General features: G+C 60.4%; 1 protein-coding gene across 21 annotated transcripts in view; it reads right to left on the reverse strand.

The window, feature by feature from the left end:
• Positions 1–755: 755 nt before the first annotated feature.
• DTNB (dystrobrevin beta) overlaps positions 756–21,724 on the reverse strand; it is a 190,323-nt gene continuing 169,354 nt past the window's right edge. For 8 of the 21 annotated variants that reach the window (XM_071807234.1, XM_071807229.1, XM_065833708.2 and 5 more), the window contains 4 exons: positions 20,514–20,670; positions 14,780–14,869; positions 11,673–11,726; positions 756–4,795 (listed from right to left, as the gene is read on the reverse strand). In XM_071807234.1, the coding sequence (XP_071663335.1) occupies positions 4,566–4,795; positions 11,673–11,726; positions 14,780–14,869; positions 20,514–20,670 (531 nt within the window). In that variant the 3' untranslated portion in view covers positions 756–4,565. Of the gene's footprint in view, positions 4,796–7,271; positions 7,308–11,672; positions 11,727–14,779; positions 14,870–20,513; positions 20,671–21,724 lie in introns of those variants that run through there. The other 13 variants (XR_011738581.1, XR_011738580.1, XR_011738578.1 and 10 more) reach the window with 13 other exon arrangements.

The raw sequence follows: 21,724 nt of genomic DNA on the forward strand, positions 1-21,724 counted from the left end.
ATCTGCGGCCGTGGAGCCGTGGATTCCTGGGGGTCAGGTTTCCCCAGAGCGCGGCCCCGCCGGCGGCTCTGCCGGGGGCTCTGCGCCATGGGCACCCCCAGAGCGGGCAGAGGGTCCAGCGGTGGATGCGATGCTTCACCAAGCGGGGCAGCCCCTGCGAGAGCCGCTGTGGCCGTGGGGCAGCCCCTGCGAGAGCCGCTGTGGCCGTGGGGCAGCCCCTGCGAGAGCCGCTGTGGCCGTGGGGCAGCGCCGGCACAGCGCAGCGGGGCTGGGTGGGCACGAGCGCCCGCCATCACCAGCTCTCCAGGGCAGAGACAACAGCCCCACCGCTGCAGGGGACTCTGCCGGGGGCTCTGGCACCCGCCACCCAAACCCCGGCTCCCTGGGAGGGTACGGAGACTCCAGGACGCACCAGTGCCCCCACCCCAGTGATTCCCACCCTCCCTCGCCCTTTCTGCCAGATGTGCCGGGCAGCGCAGGGTTTGCAGCGGGGGGAACATCTGGCGGAGCAGCCCAGAGCCGATGGCACAGATGTGGCAGGCGCCGCGGCCCCCAACACAGGTGGCTCTGTCTGCTCGCAGTGACCCGCGGCCATGACCAATGCGGGTAATGCGCCGGCTCTGCCGCTGCCAACGGCCGCAGCTGCTCTCCCGCTGCTCTGCAGCGCTCGTGTCCTCTTAGAAACCGTTCTCTTTCTGGCTTTTTTTACACGAACACCTCTGATTTTCCACGCGGAGAAGGGACGCGACACCCCCCAGGGATGAGATGAGTTTATTGGGTATTTGGCAGGTGACAGAACATGGCTTCCAGTCCGCAGGGCTCTGCTGGGGACGCTCCCGCACGTCCAGCCGCGTTGGCTCCCGCTCGCTCCGGCGGTGCCAGAACAGGGAACCAGAGCCCCCAGTGCGCCGGGGGTCCCTCTGCTGCCACGGGCAGTGTCTGCGGTCCTACCTGTGCAAACCGGGTTCCCTCTCCTGGCACGAACCCTGGCACCGCGGCCCCGGCCGGGGGTGCCAGTGCGGGGACGGGGCTCTGTCACATCTTCAGGTGGGTTTGGCCTTGCGGGAGTTGCAAAGTTTCATTGCGAATCTGAATTTCGGGGTGCTGCCCTGCTCTGGTCCGGCCCCGCTCTTTGCTGGTGGCTCCCATTACGGGCTCCTGACAAAAACTGACCGGCCGGTTGCATAAAATAAACCCCAAATTGGAACGGGAAGAAGCGCATCTGCGGTTACTTGTTTTTCACTGGTAGCCTCTGGTATGGGGCTGAGCCCGGTGCTGGTGCCACCAGCCTGGGACCTGCACCCTCACCGGGCTGCGGTGACGCCGGAGCAGGACGCAGCCTGGGGACGGGAATTAAGGCCTGGCCTGAACTGTTCCGTTCCTCTGGGGGGTTAAGGCGGTTGTTCTGAAGGCAAACACCAGTTCACACACAGCTTTCAGGTCAGCCACAAGCAAGCTGCGCTGCTGGGGGGTTTGTCCCCTCTGCACTGTCCCGGCGTGTCACCGGAGCAGGTGCCTGGTGTCACCGGGGTGCAGAACGGCTGCGGGCGCCCTGCATCACCGTGCACGACAGGGTGCGGGTTACCGGGGCTGTGCCAGCAGCACCGCGGCCTTGCCAGGACCCCGTGGATTGGGGGACACAGAGGGTCTCATCCTGAGCAAACGCCGTCCCCCGGCAGCACCAGCACCCACCTTGCGATCATAGAAAACATCTGCTAAACCGCTTTTCTGGCTAAAACAAAGGGCACCGCGGGTGAGGTGACGCGGCACGCGGGGCCGCGCCGGCCTGCGCCGGGACAGCCGTTGGACTCGATGACCCGTGGGTCCCTTCCAACCCAGGACACTCTACAATTCTGCGATTTAACACGTCTATCCACAAAACCCCGTCCATCCCACCGGGCTTTCTGAACCAAGCCCCGATGTCCCCGCTACCCCGGCTGCCACGGTGGCAGCCAAAGCAAGAAGAGAGAGTTGTGGAGCGAGTAGTAACAGGAAAACAGCAGCAAACGCGACGCCGCGCTGTGACCCAGGCTCGTGCGCAACCTGCGTCCCCGGGACATGAACCCCTCCGAACCCTCCTGCGCCGCGTTTTGGGCCCCGGCACCTCCACGGAGGGGAGACCTTCAGCTGCCGGGGTCTCCCATCCCCGGCACCTCCATGGAGGGGACACCTTCAGCTGCCGGGGTCTCCCATCCCCGGCACCTCCACGGAGGGGACACCTTCAGCTGCTGGGGTCTCCCATCCCCGGCACCTCCACGGAGGGGACACCTTCAGCTGCCGGGGTCTCCCATCCCCGGCACCTCCACGGAGGGGACACCTTCAGCTGCTGGGGTCTCCCATCCCCGGCACCTCCACGGAGGGGACACCTTCAGCTGCTGGGGTCTCCCATCCCCGGCACCTCCATGGAGGGGACACCTTCAGCTGCTGGGGTCTCCCATCCCCGGCACCTCCATGGAGGGGACACCTTCAGCTGCCGGGGTCTCCCATCCCCAGCACCTCCATGGAGGGGACACCTTCAGCTGCCGGGGTCTCCCATCCCCAGCACCTCCATGGAGGGGACACCTTCAGCTGCCGGGGTCTCCCATCCCCGGCACCTCCATGGAGGGGACACCTTCAGCTGCTGGGGTCTCCCATCCCCGGCACCTCCATGGAGGGGACACCTTCAGCTGCCGGGGTCTCCCATCCCCGGCACCTCCATGGAGGGGACACCTTCAGCTGCCGGGGTCTCCCATCCCCAGCACCTCCATGGAGGGGACACCTTCAGCTGCCGGGGTCTCCCATCCCCGGCACCTCCATGGAGGGGACACCTTCAGCTGCCAGGGTCTCCCATCCCCGGCACCTCCACGGAGGGGACACCTTCAGCTGCTGGGGTCTCCCATCCCCGGCACCTCCACGGAGGGGACACCTTCAGCTGCCGGGGTCTCCCATCCCCGGCACCTCCACGGAGGGGACACCTTCAGCTGCTGGGGTCTCCCATCCCCGGCACCTCCACGGAGGGGACACCTTCAGCTGCTGGGGTCTCCCATCCCCGGCACCTCCATGGAGGGGACACCTTCAGCTGCTGGGGTCTCCCATCCCCGGCACCTCCATGGAGGGGACACCTTCAGCTGCCGGGGTCTCCCATCCCCAGCACCTCCATGGAGGGGACACCTTCAGCTGCCGGGGTCTCCCATCCCCAGCACCTCCATGGAGGGGACACCTTCAGCTGCCGGGGTCTCCCATCCCCGGCACCTCCATGGAGGGGACACCTTCAGCTGCTGGGGTCTCCCATCCCCGGCACCTCCATGGAGGGGACACCTTCAGCTGCCGGGGTCTCCCATCCCCGGCACCTCCATGGAGGGGACACCTTCAGCTGCCGGGGTCTCCCATCCCCAGCACCTCCATGGAGGGGACACCTTCAGCTGCCGGGGTCTCCCATCCCCGGCACCTCCATGGAGGGGACACCTTCAGCTGCCAGGGTCTCCCATCCCCGGCACCTCCACGGAGGGGACACCTTCAGCTGCTGGGGTCTCCCATCCCCGGCACCTCCATGGAGGGGACACCTTCAGCTGTTGGGGTCTCCCATCCCCAGCACCTCCACGGAGGGGACACCTTCAGCTGCTGGGGTCTCCCATCCCCGCCTCCGGTGCTCAAACCTCCCGCAGCCGCAGCCAAAGCCGTAAGCGCACGGGGACGACCACGAAAGGCGCCCGGTGTGCAGGTTATCACCACCTTCCCGTCCTTCCTGACAGCTCATTCACAATATTTATATCCCACTAAAGCTGCGGCCAGCACGCCTGTTTATTCTCTCTCCCCAAGGGCTGTGGGTGCCCGACCAGCACCGGCCGCCCAGCGCCGCGGTATCGGCTCCGGCAGGATGAGAAGCCGAGGGCTGGTTTCAGGGTTTATCGCTCCTTCCCATTCATCACCCCTGATAAATATTTATAGATGCATTAGGGCACTCAGCTCCTTCCACTAAAAAGAACCTTCCCAAGCACCAAGGAAAGGAGAAGCCGCCGCTGATTGGAAGCGATGGCCGTGTTTTGTAAGCGGCTGCGGAAGCAAAGCCCGGCGCGGCTGGGCGCTGAGCTGCCAGCCGCCCGGCACCACCGGCTCGTCTCTCCGTTTGGAGCAAAACCGACCTTGCCTCCTGAAAATGAACACGGAGACGCTAACCTCGGCCTAGGAGCGGTTGTCCCTGAATTCCCTGCTTGTAAAGGGACCTTTTCTAACAGTCGGAAGGGCAGCGGAGCCGGGAACGCCGGAGCGCGGTGGCTGGTGGCCGGTGCTGCTCTGCCGGCCGCGCGGCCCTGCCAGGGTGACAGTGACACAGCACGCGGCGGCAGCCGGACACCGTGGGCAGCGTGGCGCTGTGGGATGGGGGGTTTTCTGGAGGCAGAACCCCCTCCGTGTCCCAGGCACCCGGGACGCTCGACACCCGTTTTTTCATGCACACCGAGGGGCGAGAAGGAGGAACCAGCGTGTGAGGCGACGATGACACCGTTTGGGAGGCGATCGATCCAGATCGGTACCTCGGCAGGAGCGGGAGCGCTGGCTTTCCTTCTGTGTTTTGTCTTTTCCTTTCCTTAAAGCTCCACAGATGTCTGAGTTTGACGGGGCACTGTCCGATGGCCGCTGGTGACCGCAGGAGGACGCTGGAGCATGCAGTGACCGAGGCCGGGGCCCGCGGGGCGCCCGCTCTCGTCGGCAGGTGGTGGAGGTTGGTCACAGGCGCACGATGGTGGATGGATCAGCTGGGACGGGCCTCTTCCAAAGGCCGGGGAGACGTCTCGGGCGCCAGCGCGACCCTCGGTGCCTGCATCACCGAAACACGCGGTCAGCGCCGGGAGAGCCGCACAAGCTCCTCTCCCGGCACCTCCGGAACCTGCTGCTCGGCGCTCGGCATCGCCGGGGCAAGCGAGGGTGGGACAAACCTGCAGGACCCCCCTGACCATCGAGTGTCCTGCCGAGCCCAGAGCTCCTCACCGGACCACCCGGGGGACAGAGGGATCCCCAGATCCGCCGGGACACGGGCGCACGGGTCCCCAGGCCCTGCGAGCGAGGGCCCGTGAGCCGACACATGGACTTGGCAAGCCAAGTGGGCTCCGTGCCCCAAAGTCTGGCAACAGAAACGCCTGAGGACACTGCCCGTCCCAGCCCCTCCATCACCCGAGGGTAACCGGAGCCACCGGGGCGGCTTGGCCGGCGCCACCACCAGCCAGGCCCAGGAGGCCCCATCACAGCTCCCGGCACCACAAACGGGAACGTGAGGAACCAGAAGAACCATCGCAGCTTAAAGGACTTTTTTGCCTTTCACTAACGTGTCTTTTTTTTCGTTCTTTCTGGAGAATACAGAGCCCCGAAAGCAGTTTTTCTCTCTGGCACTTCGGGTCGTCTGTAGTTTAGCGCCCATCAGGACCAGGTTTTGGCGGTGCTGGAGGCACCGCTGGGCTCGTCACCCCCAGACTGGGGCTCGGGGTGAGCGAACAAAGCCACCCTTCGCTCCAAAGCCATTGGAGCTGAAGGGGCCTCCAGAAAACGCCCCGCACGGGCAGTGTGAGCAGCTCTGCTCTGCTGCCTTCCTCCCTAACGCTGTCACCTCCCTCCTTCTTGAGTTACCGGATTGTTTCCCAGATGAGGCAGGACTTGAATTTCTAACGTGCTGGTTCTATCATGCAAAATTGTGTTTCAGATCCATCGGGACTAATTCTGGCCCAGTATCTCTGTGGGCTGGGTCTGGGAAGCTGAGGGTCAAAGACTTTCTCCTGTCTGGTTCCTACACCCTGCGGTGGGAAGGTCCTGGAGAGGGGGTGACGCTGCGCTGGTCCCCGTCCCTTTCTGGCTGACGACACGTGTGTCCACAGGGGGTCTGTGCCAGGAGAACCCTCCGGGAACGTGGACAATGGGTTTGTGGCCACGGCGAATCCCCAGCCAGGGTCTGGGGAGTGTGGGAACCCACCAGTGCCTACCCTGGCTGTTCAGGTGGGGAGATAAGGACCTTATTCAGGTTCTTCAGAGGCATTGTCACCAGGGGCTCAGGCATTGTCACCAGGGCCTCAGGTATTGTATTATCACCAGGGGCTCAGGCACTGTCACCAGGGGCTCAGGCACTGTCATCAGGGCCTCAGGCATTGTCACCAGGGGCTCAGGCATTGTCACCAGGGCCTCAGGTATTGTATTATCACCAGGGGCTCAGGCATTGTCAATAGGGGCTCAGGTATTGTATTGTCACCAGGGGCTCAGGTATTGTCACTAGGGGCTCAGGTATTGTATTATCACCAGGGGCTCAGGTATTGTCAATAGGGGCTCAGGTATTGTATTGTCACCAGGGGCTCAGGCACTGTCATCAGGAGCTCAGGCATTGTCACCAGGGGCTCAGGTATTTTATTGTCACCAGGGGCTCAGGCATTGTCACCAGGGGCTCAGGTATTTTATTGTCACCAGGGGCTCAGGCATTGTCACCAGGGGCTCAGGTATTGTATTGTCACCAGGGGCTCAGGCATTGTATTGTCACCAAGGGCTCAGGCACTGTCACCAGGAGCTCAGGCATTGTCACCAGGGGCTCAGGTATTGTATTGTCATCAGGAGCTCAGGCATTGTCACCAGGGGCTCAGGTATTGTCAATAGGGGCTCAGGTATTGTATTGTCACCAGGGGCTCAGGCACTGTCATCAGGAGCTCAGGCACTGTCACCAGGGGCTCAGGCACTGTCACCAGGGGCTCAGGCACTGTCACCAGGGGCTCAGGCAGTGTCACCAGGAGCTCAGGCATTGTCACCAGGGGCTCAGGTATTGTATTGTCACCAGGGGCTCAGGCATTGTATTGTCACCAAGGGCTCAGGTACTGTCACCAGGGGCTCAGGCTTCCTCCCTCACCACTATGGCCGCTCTCCCGCCACCTGTCTGTCCGTCCATCTGTTGTGCCGTATTATAACTTGAAGCGGTGCCTCTTTGAGGGCAGGGATCATCTTTTCAGCACATCTGGGCAGCGTTCAGTGCAGCAGGGCCCCGTTTCCCGGCCGAGGCCCCTCGCTGTGGAAGCAATACTACTAAACCAGGAGACCATTCTGCTCCCGCTGAAGCTAAAGGTGTTTTCCCGCTGTCTGCAGCAGGAACAGAACCGGGTCTTAGCAAGGGAAACCTGACGTGCTCTGGAAGGGCTGCGGAGCGACGGGCAGGCGGGGAACGTCCCTCACCTCGTGCAGAAGCAGGAGGTAAAGGACAAGGGCAGGAGGTGACCAGGGCGCTGCCCGGTGCCTGCAGAGACGGGCGTTAAACACAGCCCTGTGCTCACCTGCATCGCCGTGCAGCCGGCGGCCGTCCAGCTAACCTGCAACACACAGGGGCACCGTTAGGACCTGGGCAATATGTCCTCCTCTAAAACGAAACGTCTGCCCTCCCCATCCCCTATTGCCCCGTGGGTGACGCAGCTCGGCACCACGACAGCTCCGCGGCACAGGGTACACGGCAAGTCCTCGGTGGGTAAACAGGAAAGCGCTCCCAATCTTCCCGAACCCACAACCCAGCGGTGCCGGACACGGTCCCATCCAGCCCCCCGCAGCACCAGGCTGCTCGGGACGGGGGCTGCAGGTTCTGGTGCAAACCCCACAGCCTCCAACCTGTGCTGCTGCTTGACCACCGTTACGGTAAAGAAGTATTTTCTACCCTTAAACAGAATTGCCTGTATTTCACCTGTGCCCAGGGCCTCTTTTCACCGGGCACCACAGTTCTGGCTCAGTTTCCTTTTCCATCAGGTATGTGTACACATTGTTTTCCCAGCCTCTCCTCATGGGACAGATGCCACAAGGCGTCCATCGTCACCGGGCTCTCTCCAGTCTGCCCATGTCCCTCCTGTACTGGGGAGCCCAGCACTGAGCAGAGGGCAGGACCGTCCCCCCCCGCCCTGCAGATGCTTTGCCCAGCACCGCCCAGGGCACCGTTTCCCTGCTGTGCCCAAGGACCTGCTGCTGCCCCACGGTCACCCTGGTGTCCCCCAGGACGCTGAGGTTCTCCTCTGCAAAGCTGCTCTCCGGACGGGTCCCCTCCAGCACGTCCGTGCCCGGGGCTGCTCCCAGGACTTTGCACTTCTCCGTGCTGAGCTGCACGAACCAACACAGAATCACACAGCGCCAGCCTGGAAGGGACCCCACGGTTCATCTGGTCCAACCTTTCCCTGGTCTGGCCAAGCTGGCCCAGCCCTGACCAGCTGAATCTTCAACGTGTCCAGCGTTGGGGAACCCACCACTGCCCTGGGGAGCTCATTCCAATGGCTGATCCTTCTCCTTGGGAAAAATTCCTCTTGAGTCCAACCGGAACCTTCCCAGCAGTAACTTGTACCTGTTGCTCCTCGGTTTTTCCACGAGGTTCCCGTCTCCCCAGCCTGTCCCGGTCCCCAGCGGGACCCTCTGCCGGACCAGCTGCTGCTCCTGGTTGGGGTCATCCGCAAAACTGCCCGGGATGGACCCTGCCCTGCCCTCCAGGAGCTCATCACAGCTCTTGAGTGTAAGGTGGGAACGAACTGTTGGAGAGCAGTGTAGGGAAAGGGAGCTGGGGGTCCTGGGGACAGCAGGGTGAGCATGAGCCAGCACTGGGCCCTTGTGGCCAGGAAGCCAATGGGACCTGGGGTGGGTTAGAAGGGGGTGGTCAGTAGGTCAGAGAGGTTCTCCTGCCCCTCTGCTCTGCCCTGGGGAGACCACACCTGGAATATTGTGTCCAGTTGTGGCCCCTCAGTTCCAGAAGGACAGGGAACTGCTGCAGAGAGTCCAGCGCAGCCACCAAGATGCTGAAGGGAGTGGAGCATCTCCCGTGTGAGGAAAGGCTGAGGGAGCTGGGGCTCTGGAGCTGGAGAAGAGGAGACTGAGGGGGGACTCATTCCTGGGGATCAATATGGAAAGGGGCAGTGTCAGGAGGATGGAGCCAGGCTCTTCTGGGTGACAACCAGTGACAGGACAAGGGGCAATGGGTGCAAACTGGAACACAGGAGGTTCCACTGAAAGAGAAGCAACTTGTTGGGGGTGAGGGTGTCAGAGCCTGGCCCAGGCTGCCCAGGGAGGTTGTGGAGTCTCCTTCTCTGCAGACATTCAAACCCGCCTGGACCCCTTCCTGTGGAACCTCAGCTGGGTGTTCCTGCTCCATGGGGGGATTGCACTGGATGAGCTTTCCAGGGCCCCTCCAGCCCCTGACATCCTGGGATCACATGCGCTTCCCTGAGGCAGACGGCTGCACGGACTCCAGGTTTCATCATCATCATCAGTATTTCAATTCGGTTCTTTTTGGCTGAACAGATCTGATGGGGCTGCAAACCAAGTGCTTCCTTCCAGCCATCTGACAGAGTGGATCACAGCACTTCAGTCCCTTCTCTAGTGATTTGGGGGTTACAAAGTCCAAAGAACCAATACATGTAGAGTCTCAATTCAGGTGACATCCCCACGAGTTCTCCTCCTGGTCACCACCAGCAGCACCGTGTCTGGGAGAGGGGCGGCAGGACCACGGCCCACGGGGACAGCCCTTGCTGAGCGGGTGTCCCACCGGCAGTAACGCCCTGCCATGGATGGACACGTCACAGCACGTGCCACGAAGGGGGACCACAAAGCGCCGAGGCTGGCTGAACGCCATGGGGTGACGTTGAACACGACTGGATGGAGATGGCTCTGCCAGCTCCCAACCGGGCTCTTCTGCAGCCTGGAAACCCGCGTAAGCATCTTCTCTGGAGATGCTGCTTGCTTTGTAATCCCAGCCAAAACCAACGCAGCCAACCTGGAGTCTTCAGGAATGATCTCATCCTGCTACAGCCACATCACACCCCTGCTGCATCACAGCATCACAGCATGGTTTGGGTTGAAGGGACCTTCTAAGCTCATCTGGTCCCCCCCGCCATGAGCATCTTCACCAGCTCAGGTTGCTCAGTCTCATCCGGCATTTGAACGTCAGCCTCTCCAGTGGGGAAACGAGCTCTGGGGTTGATTAATTAGGAGAAATATGACACAAGTGTGTGAGGAAAGTCGCAGAGGAGCCCAAGGGCGATGCTGTCCCTAGGAAACACGTGCAGCCGTGTCCCCGCGAGGAGCAGCGTCGCCCTGTCCACGCCGGCGCAGAAGCTGGGGACGCAGGAGCCGCGGGCGATCTTCGTCCTTGCGCACAGAGGATGGAGGAGGGACGGGGGCGCAGAGTCACCGTGGAGAGGCCGGAGTGACGTGGGGACCCCAGCGTCCCGGACACGCGTCCCCGTGGGTGCCACGGCTGAGCAGAGAGCCCAGAAAGCCCAGAGCCCTATCCCACGTGTGCGCTGGCGTCTGCAGGAGGGCTCCGTTTATATAGCGGCCATTCCTCGAGTCTTCTGCCGCAGTTTCGTCGCTAGCTCTGTGCCATTAAGGAACCACTCACTCTCCGGCAGGGATAATATTTACATTCCACACAAAGGCTCTTGGACCAAGTTCTGCTTTTGGTTACACGTCTCCATCCCCCCCCCAAACTCCAGCGCTGCTGCAATGAGTAACAGAGCCGGATTTGTCTCACTACGTCTCCACTGCCATACATCATATTTCAGCTCTTCCAAATCCCCCTTTCACCGTTTCCCACGCAAGATACAAAGCACTTCTGGCAAAAAGCAGAAGGGGCATCTGCTAAGCATCTAAAATATTTAACTGAAGAAGAATGTTCTGGGGCAAAGCGAGCCCTGTGATTCAGAGCCAGCGCGATTCCGCTTCGAAAGCTCCTGTTTCAGCTAAAATCAAACTCACTGCACTTCATCCTACAAACTTACAAGGTCTACTACCGATGCACTTCTCCATACACACTTGTAATGTGCAATACCGATGGACAAACCACCAGGAAGCCTTTCCAAACCCCCAAAGGCTTTGCGGAACTGGCTGGACAGGAAAACTCCGGAAAACAAGCTCTTTTGGGGAGAAATGTGAGCCCCGCCACCGCCGCTTTGCCGGGGGAAAACGCGCGTGAAACAGAAAAAGGGTAAAAATGTCCAGTTTGTTGATGCTGAAATGAGTTCTGGCTCAATGAGGCAAACGCTTGGGCCGACTCAAACCTGGCCAAGTCCGCTTCTCACGCTTTGCTTAAAGCAGAGGAGGCAGAAGCCAAGAGCCCCGAGCGAGGTCCGGGAGCGGCGCCGGTGCCGGCAGGAGGAGCCGGTCCCTGCAGACCCCAACCCGCGCGCCCCACGCCTGCGCCGACGGCTCCCAGCCCCACGCGGCTCCGTTTGCGTGTGTTGTGGGGCCACCAAAGGCAGCCGTGACCTGGGGACCTGCAGCCGGGAGCCGAAAGGGACCCCCGGTGCCACCGCGCTCGAGCACGGCGCTGCCCACGCGGGATCGCCCGCAGCAGAGCGGCTCCCAGCGGGAAAACGGTCCTGAAAGCCGAACACACGGGCTGGAGAAACCCGGAGGGACCTCAGCGCGAGCCACGGTGGATGCTCCTCCTGAAAAGGGCTGTGGGGCATTGGAACAGGCTGCCCAGGGCAGTGCTGGAGTCACCATCCCTGGAGGGCTGGACAGACGGACATGAGGTTCTCAGGGACATGGGGCAGTGCTGGGCTGGGTTATGGTTGGACTCCATGATCTTGAGGGGCTTTTCCAACCAAAATGATTCTGTGATTCTATGAAATGGAGCTGGGAAAGCGAGCTCCTGCAGAGCAGCAAATCAGAACGTGCCCTATAGCCCATCTACAGCTACACCCCCTTACCTTGGTCCTTTCCATTCTGCATTTTTTCTGTTTCTTCTTCGTCTTCTTCCTCTGCTTCAAAACAAAAGAAAAAAAGTGCATGTGAGGCAAGCAGGTGAGAGAACGTGGAGAACCTTTTTGGGGCGAGGAAGAACCGGCTCTGCAGGCACAGCTGACATTGGAGGAGAAGGAGGACGGGAGCTCGGGATCACAGAATCACAGAGTCCCAGAGTGTCAGGGGTTGGAGGGCCCTGGAAAGCTCATCCAGTGCAATCCCCCCGGAGCAGGAACACCCAGCTGAGGTTCCACAGGAAGGGGTCCAGGCGGGTTTGAATGTCTGCAGAGAAGGAGACTCCACAACCTCCCTGGGCAGCCTGGGCCAGGCTCTGCCACCCTCACCCTCAACAAGTTGCTTCTCCTCTTTCAGTGGAACCTCCTGTGTTCCAGTTTGCACCCATTGCCCCTTGTCCTGTCACTGGTTGTCACCCAGAAGAGCCTGGCTCCATCCTCCTGACACTGCCCCTTTCCATATTGATCCCCAGGAATGAGTCCCCCCTCAGTCTCCTCTTCTCCAGCTCCAGAGCCCCAGCTCCCTCAGCCTTTCCTCACACGGGAGATGCTCCACTCCCTTCAGCATCTTGGTGGCTGCGCTGGACTCTCTCCAGCAGTTCCCTGTCCTTCTGGAGCTGAGGGGCCACAACTGGACACAATATTCCAGGGGTGGTCTCCCCAGGGCAGAGCAGAGGGGCAGGAGAACCTCTCTGACCTGCTGACCACCCCCAAAGAGAAGCTGGATGGCAGCACCACCACCCTTTCCCCAGCACGGTGTTAGAAAGGTCCGCACTCCAGCCTGACGGGATGATCAGAGATCGTGGAGCGTGAGCTGGAGCACGGCTGGGCAGCAGGCCAGGGCTCTTAGGCTGAGCTCAAATCAAGCACGAACAATGAAAAGGGTTTACGGGGAGGGGAGGCCCTCGGAGGGTCCCTCCTGGTGTTGGAGGCTTTGCCCACTGGTGTCACTGGACACCTTGTGTGGGCAAAGCCACCCAGCTGGTGACAGGCGAGAGCCGCTGGGTCATTATATTTAACTCCGGTTAAGCTGAAGGGAGTTTATGGGCAGGCTCATATTCACCAGCAGAGAGTGGGAGCAGAAGGTCACATTCTTCTGCAGATGGGGGCTCATATCTCTCCGCACAACATTTCGGTGAGCCCTGTGTAAACAGGTAACAGTCATGGCGAGCGGGGCTATCACCCTGCCCACCCCACACGCCGGGGAGCAAAGAGACAGGGAAAACCTGCAATAAAAGGCACCGTTTGAAAACCCGAAGCACTTTGATTATCTGACCCAAAGGGATCTATAAACACCTGCTCTCTTTGCCGCTCTGACACCCGGGAGTCACACAGCCCCTGCCCACCCGGTGACGGGCACCGACGTGTCCTTAACGCGAGGGCAGGGATCACCGACCAAACCAAACGCGGTTCTAACAACTCGGGCCGTGACCTGCAGCCCGGCAGCTGCGCGGGTCCTGAACCTGCTCTGCAGGGCCGAGTCGGCCCCAGCAGCATCGCACCCCCCGGGACCAGCACCGCCCGCCCTTTTGAGCTCGGCTGGAGTAAAACCGGTACCAGCGCTCGGGTGCAGCACCAGAGGGGACAGCGGGGACAGCCAGCGCACCTCGGGAGGCCCCTCCGGGACGGGTGACCCGAGCGGAGTCCCCCGGCCCCGAGCGGTTCTCGGGCGCTGCAGAGGCGGAGGCAGCGCGGCGTGGGCGCTGTGCGCTGGCTCACCAGCGCTCCGGCACAATGCCGCGGCTAAATCGGGGAGCCCGGGGCTGGAGGAGGTGTCTGTTCTCACAGTTACCTCCGGGACAACGCGCGTTCAATCCCGCCGACTCTCATCAGCTGAGGATAACTCATGCTCTTCCTAATGTACACAAACCAAATGATTTCAGATACTTTCAAGGGAGCCTTTTTTAGTAGCTGCGTATCCTCAAGTAGGAGACCGCAATTAATCCCACGCTCTTGTGCTGAGAGCAGAAAGGCCCCGGCTGCACTGCAGGCAGCTGCTCTGGGCAGGTTTGCCCGCGGGCTCCAGCCCAGAGAGAAGCGAGCTGTGCGTCCCGAGCGCCGTGATTTATGGAAGCAACGCCGAGCCCTTCGCCGCAACGGCACCGCGATGCCGCTGTCGTACATGAAAGGCTTTATTAACTCACAGCTGCCAAGGCGCGGGGCTTAGACCGAGAATTTACTGCTTAGCAGTAAAATATCAACCCGGTTTATAACTGTGACTTCTCCATTGAGGGCAGTGGGAACAAAGAGCCGAACTGTTTTTAATCCGGAGCTTGGTGAGTTTATTGGGGGGATTATGTGGTGCCACTACCAGATAGAGCAAGGGGCTGGGGTGGCACGAAACAGACGCCATGGGCCTCGGTCTGAGAGCAGAACGCTTTGCTTCTTTCTTAGGAGAGAAGGCAACACACAACAGACCTGCTGGGATCCTAACTGGTGTACACAGCAGCACCCGTGAGGCTCCAGAGCCACAGGACATGTCCCTGGAGCTCAGCAGAGCTGCTCCAGCCCCATCGGGGCGTTCGCCTCCACCGGCACAGCAAAAACCACAGAGGGGATCATTAGCTGTTTTTCCACAGCGCTGTTTACTCCACTTGCAATTGGCCTCGCGTGTATTTACTAAATATTTGCGATTTGGGCATCTGCGGGAGATTGGCTGCAGAGGAGCCTCACCCGCGGCTCCGGCACCGCTGCCACGCGCCTGGGGACACCCACATGTGGCTTCTGGCGTCGGGGAGCTCTGGGTGCGCACACCGGGACACGCGTGGCGCAGCGCTCTGCTCGGCGTCCCGGCAGCACCAGCGCCAGCCAGGTGTGCGTGGGCAGAGCCTCAGCCCCCGCGACCAAATCAATGGGCAGCTGGTCAGAGGCGCTCGGAGCTCTCAGGGATGTCAGCTATGAAAACGATTTTTCATTTTACCACTGAACAAATGGGCATATAATCCGGCACTACGCTTTAAAGAGGTTCTACAAACAATAAATCTGGAGGCAAATCTCCAGCTTGTGGCTTCGAGCGCCCCTTTTTCTGCTGTGCATCCGTGCTGCTGAATAACTCCTACCTGAGTGGAGCTCCTTCACCAGCGACGACATGGTGTTGGTGATGGAGTCGGCCGCTACCAGCAGGTCGTTGCGGAGGTTCCTCCTCGTACCTGCAGCAGAGCACACACAGCGGGATCGCACCGCGCCCCCCTCCCGGCACACGGTGCTGAGCCCCGCGCCCCCTTGGCTTGGCGAGAGACGGCGATCTGCACCGAACAGCCCGGCGCTGCTCGGCTGCTCTGCTAACGAGCCATCACGCAGCTCTGCGCCCTGACGAGGACGCTGCTCGCAGGGCAGACGCTGCTGTCCCCAGAGCGGTGTCACCGGGTGCTGGCCCTGGCGCGGCTCATCCGTCTCCTGCTTCGTGCAGGGCTGTCATTGCTGCCGGCTCCTCTGCGGCAACCGCTGAGCTTGGAGGGGAACAACCCATAACTGAACTCTCGTGTTCTGCAAAGAATCCTCCCAGGTGTGTGCAGTGCTGGGGGCTGCGCTGCCACCAGTGCCACCAACCTGCCTGGGTCCAGCAGCGCTGCGCTGTCACCAGTGCCACCAACCTGCCCAGTCCCAGCAGCTCTGCGCTGTCACCAGTGCCACCAACCTGCCTGGGTCCAGCAGCTTTGCGCCATCACCCAGTGCCACCAACCTGCCCGGGTCCAGCAGCTCTGTGCTGTCACCCAGTGCCACCAACCTGCCCGTGTGCAGTCCGGACCCCTGGTTGGTGTCGCCCTCAGCTCAAGGGCCTTGCCAAGCCCCTTCCCTCCAGGACCCCTGTGCTGTTTCGGTTTGATTTGGAGGTTTGGTGCCGGGGCCGCGGTTCCCCCAGCGTGCTCTGTAGCTGCAGTGTCTCCGGTTGCGGAGCCGTCGGGCCTGGGTGGGAGCTCTGCTGGAACAGGTCCCTGCAGTGTCCCATGTCCCCACCCCAGCCGTCGCTGTCCTGCACAGGAACGGCTTTAGGCGGCTGCGGTCCCAGCCAGCACTGGCACAGCCCCAGAGCGCGGCTCCGACACCGAGGGGTTACCCGCACCCTCTGATCCCGCGTGGGGATCCCATCCTGCGTCTGCTCCCGCCGGGCCATGCAGGTGACACGTGTGGCCTCGCAGGGACAGCGAGGGGACGTTCTGCAGCGCGACTGAGCTGCAGCAGCGACAACCGCCCACGACGCGTTTCCTGGTTTGAAAAGGGGTGGCTCTCCCATCCCAGACGCGCCGTGTCCACCTCCCGAATGCAGCGCCAGAATTTGCTCCGTCCTCGGCCACGGAGCCCTCAGAGCTCCCGCGCCGCACCCATGGATGTCGGTGCCGTTGGAGCGGTGTCCGAGCGCCGCCGGGCTGTGGCGCTTCCCCCAGCGTCCTCCCCCCGCTGGGCTGCAGACCCCCAGCACTGCTCCCGAGGCCCCGCGCGCTCCTGTGCGCGCACTGTGTGTGGTTCCTGGGGAAAAAATGCAGGTTTTGGCCAAAAAGCCCAGGGCCTGTGACTGAGGGGACTCCTCGGCACCTCTCACATGACGGAGGTGGCTTTACGCAGGTGTCTCCATGTCCCGTCCCCGCGGGTGACACCGCGGCACGGCCACCGCCTGCCCAGCGCTACCTTGGAGAGAAAGGCTGGAGAACACAGCCTGGGTCCCCTGAGAACCAGCTGAACAACGTTAACGAGCTCGTCTGGCCGCGGCCGCGCAGGAGCCAGCCCGAGCCCTCCCGCCGCTGCTATTCAATTATTGTATTATGGAAAAACACAGAAATTTGATCCTGTTTCCTGTGTTCTCCACTTGCCTTGAATTTGCCTGATTTTGCATGATTAATGTGCAAAAGCACTAATTGCGCAGATTGCCTTTCCGGAAGGATCATTCCAGGAAACTTGTTGCGGAGCCTGTTGACCATTTCTTTCTTGCCATAATTCCTCTGGTAGTCGAACGAGCCATGGCTGTGGTTGTCACGAGAGGAACTTGTGCCTTCCCGTTGGCAGCACCTGAGCAACCCTGAGGAACTGTTTTCCTCTCTTCCAAGAAGTTCTCCAAGGAGATGATGGCCGCTGTGCCTGAATATTTCAACCCCAACACCACCAGGGCATCTTATTCTAATACCGTGTCACTGCGTTCTTCCTCTGGCCAAAGGGAACACCAAGAGATCACCTACAGAGGAAACTACACCATCAAGACAGTCGCACGTCCTCAGCCCAGCCCCGATGAGTTTTATACCTGGTGCATTGCAACAGACATTGGGGATGCTGCTGGGCGTTAAAAACCTGGAAACACCCCAAGTTTCCACTTTGGGCAACATCAACACGTCGTGGTGAAGATGATCCCCTTCTGAACCAGGCACTTGGGTCCGAGGCACTAACGAGCTCGTGGTTAATCACATCAGCTTGCACCGAGCCAGGAGCACGAGGAAGGCAGCGCTGGGGACTGCAAACCACACGGAGCTTTGTTTTGTTACCGCTTTGCAGGAAAAAGCAGGTGGATGGCGAGCAGATTGGGATGCCAGAGCAATACTGTAAAATGAAAGAAAGTCAAGTAGCACAGTCAATGTGCTACTGTAATCATGCGTTTGTCACTCCCAGCCGCAGAAAGGGGATAATTTTGTCTCCTTGTGTTTTCCTCATTGAAAAAGGAAAGGGGGAAACGCTGAGGCAGATGGAGCAGGTTTTCCCAGCGCCCGGCAGGACCCGCGCGCTGCTGTTCCGGAGGGAGCCGCAGCGGGGGCCGGAGCAGCAGCTGTGCGGGAATGGGCTCCGCGCCGCACCGGCAAAGCCGCGGAGCTGCAGAGGGGGCGGCCGGACCACCCACGGCCGCAGATGGAGCCTCGTGCGCTCGGCACCCCGCCTCCGGGAAGCGACGCTGAGCTGCCGGCTCCGGCAGCGCTCAGAGAACCTGGAGCTCGTTCCTGCCGCCGCGATGGGGAAAGGCACGTCCTCCTCACGGCCCAGCGGCGCGGACTCCGTGCTTTCGGATGGGCGTCCCCGCCACCCACCCGCTCACCAGAACCTTCCCTCCATGGATCCTGCTGGACATTCCAGGCACCAAATACCCGTTAAAAGTGCTCATGGACCCTTTTGCTCCCCCGCTGCCCTCCTGGCCGCTTCCCTCCCCTTCCGCTGGCAGCAGCTCCTTTAGGCAAGGAAGATCATCCTAGCGGGACGTATCCAATGAGCAGCTGATGAATGCAAATCGTTATTTAAAACTCATTGGGTTTCGAGGGACATCATCAGTTCTGGGAAGTTTATTTTCCTGTTTTCTTTGTTTTGAAAGGAGACCGCCCATCTGTTAGTGTTTCACACTGATATCCACAATACTCCCTACTCGGAATGAGAAAACGCCACCTCCAGCTTAGTGACTCCGTATGACACAACTGGTGTTCTTTCAACGAAGCAAATGAGCCGGCCCGTGCGGTGAGACCAGGGCGCCGGTCGGTGCCCAGGGCCCTGGCACCAGCGCTCCCAGGTGTCCAGCACGCCGGGGATGTCCCACCGAGCACCAAGAGGGCCATGGGAAGAGCCGCTGCCCCCGAACAGGTGAAGTCCTGACCTAGGGACAGGGGGGTCTGTCCATCTTTCCTTGTCAATAAGAAGAATACAAAACACAGGCGGACATGCAGCTCCAGGAATGTGGCTCATGTTCAGGAACAACCCTGCTGGAGGGACCCAGGGACACCGGGTCCTGCTGCTTTTCCCACAGCTCTACGCCCCAGGATGCTCTGGAGGACGAAAGATGCAGAACTCTACACCAAAATGAGCAAAAGAGAAGAAAAGAGCAGAGAAAACCTGAGTGGCCCCACTCGTGGAAACACGGAGCGCGGGCTCCCGTTCCTGCGGGGACGGCGTCCCCCACCGCGAGCTGCACCGCGCAGGAACCAATCTCTGCCTTCACTGGGATGGTCCCGACGGTAAAACACATTCGCCGAGTCCCTGGCACGCCTGGCTGTGCCGGTTTCCCCGTGGCCGGGCGGCCGCTCCTCCTCGGTGTGTGCAGGACACTCCAGCTCCTCCGGCGGCCTCCAAACCCTGGACCCTTCTTGAGCCCACCAGGCTTTGATGTGGACAAGTTGGATTTCTTTGAAAAGCCTGACTGTAAAATTATTATTATTATTAATTATTATTTCTTAAAGCAACAGCAGCCAGGTATAAACTCCCACTACCTACAGAATTTGGGGAATAAAACCATGTCTGTCAGCTGCTGCCCTGACTTTCTTCGAAGCAGGAGAAGCCATATTATTCACAAACGGACGTTTTACCCGGCTGGTCCAACCACACTGATTTTACCAAAGAACCGGAGCACACGGTGGACAGAGGAAAACGGCTGACACCACCTGATCATCCAGTGCTTATGTCCACAGATGGAGCAGGAAGACGCCACAAGTTAAGGCCAGAAAGTTATGCTATTTTCAAATGCAGAGGGGAATAACACGTAGAAAAGGTGCAAAAGGAGCTGCAGCCATTGGAGCAAGAAAAAGTTCATTGTCCTATTTGCCTTGCTTCTTCATTATGGCCGCCTTCTCTTCTTCTTCTTCTCTTCTCTTCTCTTCTCTTCTCTTCTCTTCTCTTCTCTTCTCTTCTCTTCTCTTCTCTTCTCTTCTCTTCTCTTCTCTTCTCTTCTCTTCTCTTCTCTTCTCTTCTCTTCTCTTCCTCTTCTCTTCCTCTTCTCTTCTCTTCCTCTCCTCTCCTCTCCTCTCCTCTCCTCTCCTCTCCTCTCCTCTCCTCTCCTCTTCTCTCCTCTCCTCTCCTCTCCTCTCCTCTCCTCTCCTCTCCTCTCCTCTCCTCTCCTCTCCTCTCCTCTCCTCTCCTCTCCTCTCCTCTCCTCTCCTCTCCTCGGGCTGCTTGCTTTCCTACTTTTGCTCGTCAAACTCTTTTTTCCTCTTGCAAGTCACAGCACAGTTCAACCACCAGATTTGTAAATACAACCAGTTTTTAATTACTTGTGGGCGTAGCTTCCTGGGGTGGAAGACTGGGAAGATTCCTTCCCCGAGGGAAGATCATCACCACAGAAATAATTTCGTTGAGTTGTAAAGATTAAAAATGTGCCCCTGATCCCCTTAGTCTGGAGCTCAGGAAAGGGGTTTGTAATTATTGTCTCATCATTGGCGAGCTGTGCTTCTGTTGCACACAGAATCACCAAATCATGGGATGGTTTGGGTGGAAGGGACTGTTAAAGCTCCCCCAGTCCCCCTGCCATGAGCAGGGACATCTTCACCAGCTCAGGTTGCTCAGAGCCCCGTCCAGCCTGGCCTGGGATGTCTCCAGGGATGGTTCAGCCACCACCTCTCACAGGATCCCAGAGTATCAGGGGTTGGAGGGCCCTGGAAAGCTCATCCAGTGCAATCCCCCCATGGAGCAGGAACACCCAGCTGAGGTTCCACAGGAAGGGGTCCAGGCGGGTTTGAATGGCTGCAGAGAAGGAGACTCCACAACCTCCCTGGGCAGCCTGGGCCAGGCTCTGACACCCTCACCCCCAACAAGTTGCTTCTCCTCTTGCAGTGGAACCTCCTGTGTTCCAGTTTGCACCCATTGCCCCTTGTCCTGTCACTGGTTGTCACCCAGAAGAGCCTGGCTCCATCCTCCTGACACTGCCCCTTTCCATATTGATCCCCAGGAATGAGTCCCCCCTCAGTCTCCTCTTCTCCAAACTGAAGAGCCCCACCTCTCTGGCCAACCTGGGCCAGGCTCTCCCCACCCTCAGCACAATTTATTCTGTGCACCCAGTCCGAGTGTCCCCGGTTCACACCGGACCGGCACGGCCGCGGTTCTGCTCGTCGTGACACTCACCTGGTGTGAACGCGTCCTGCGCGTCGCCCCCGGCGCCGGGCAGCGCGTCCTGCGGGCCGTGGGTCGGGGTGGAGCCGGCCGAGGTGGATCTGACGGGCACGGGCAGGGGGCGGCCGGTGCCGTGGGTGGGCGAGGAGTGCGCCGAGCCGGCCTGCGCCTGCGCGGAGACACACACACACATCACTGATGGGAAACACCTCTTTCTGGGGCAACGTCTAAAAATAATCCTGTAAAAAAACCCCAACCCAACATGCTTAAGGGAAAACGCTTCACCAAAACTCTCCATTTGAGTAATACGCGATGCCCGTGGGTGCCGTGGGAGGGCCCCGCGGTGGCGGCACGCTGGTGCCAGCACCACGCCGCGGTGGCAGCACCGGGTTGGGCTGCACGTGGTCCTCACAGCGTGCGACCCGCGGCCCCGTCCCGCGCGCTGCCCGTGTCACCGGACACCGAATGAACCCCAGGACACAGAGCGACCGAACCAGCCCGGGCTCCACAAGGACCCGCCGGCCGCTCGGCCTCTGCTCGGCCTCCCACGGGCGGCGGTGACGGAGCCCACGGCTCCGCGGTGCCACCCGGGCTCTGCTGAAGGTCCATCCCCTTTTCTAACTGATTTTTATACATTTCATGTATTTTTGTTTATTACTAAAATAGTGATTTTTAAAAGCTTTTAATTTTACATTTCCTTCCAGCCAAGCCCCCCTGTGCTGCTCCAGAAGCCTCTCGAGCACTGTTGTGCAGCGGGTGCCGGAGCCTCCCGGAGCAAACCCTGGAGCTCCCTGCAGGGCCCTCCAGGTGCTGCCCATCCACTCGGCGTCTGCTGAACTTCAGAGCAAATCGCAAACAAATACGCCAGATTTATTTTTGGCGTTTGAAGGCTCAGAGGAAACTGCTGTAATATTCACTTGGGCAAAACTGCCCGGCTCAGCGCAGCTGCTGCCCCAGCCAAGGCTCCGCAGCCCGACCTGAGGCTGACGGGCAGGGACAGCATAGAAATACAGATGACGACTCGCGCTTATTGGCTCCGTGCTTCCAAAAATCATCTCATGGAGCACTCTGCGTGTGGCGCCGGCAGAGAGCAGGGAGGCAGCCGCCGAGCAGTGCCGGGTATAAGGACATTTGCAGAGATGTCCCCACCTCCCTCCGGTGCCACCTCCCTCCCCATCCATCCTCGCTGCCCGGGGACAGCGTCCCCTGCCCGGAGCACCGGC

Source organism: Patagioenas fasciata, chromosome 3 (assembly GCF_037038585.1).
Source record: "Patagioenas fasciata isolate bPatFas1 chromosome 3, bPatFas1.hap1, whole genome shotgun sequence".
Taxonomy (NCBI): Eukaryota; Metazoa; Chordata; class Aves; order Columbiformes; family Columbidae; genus Patagioenas; species Patagioenas fasciata.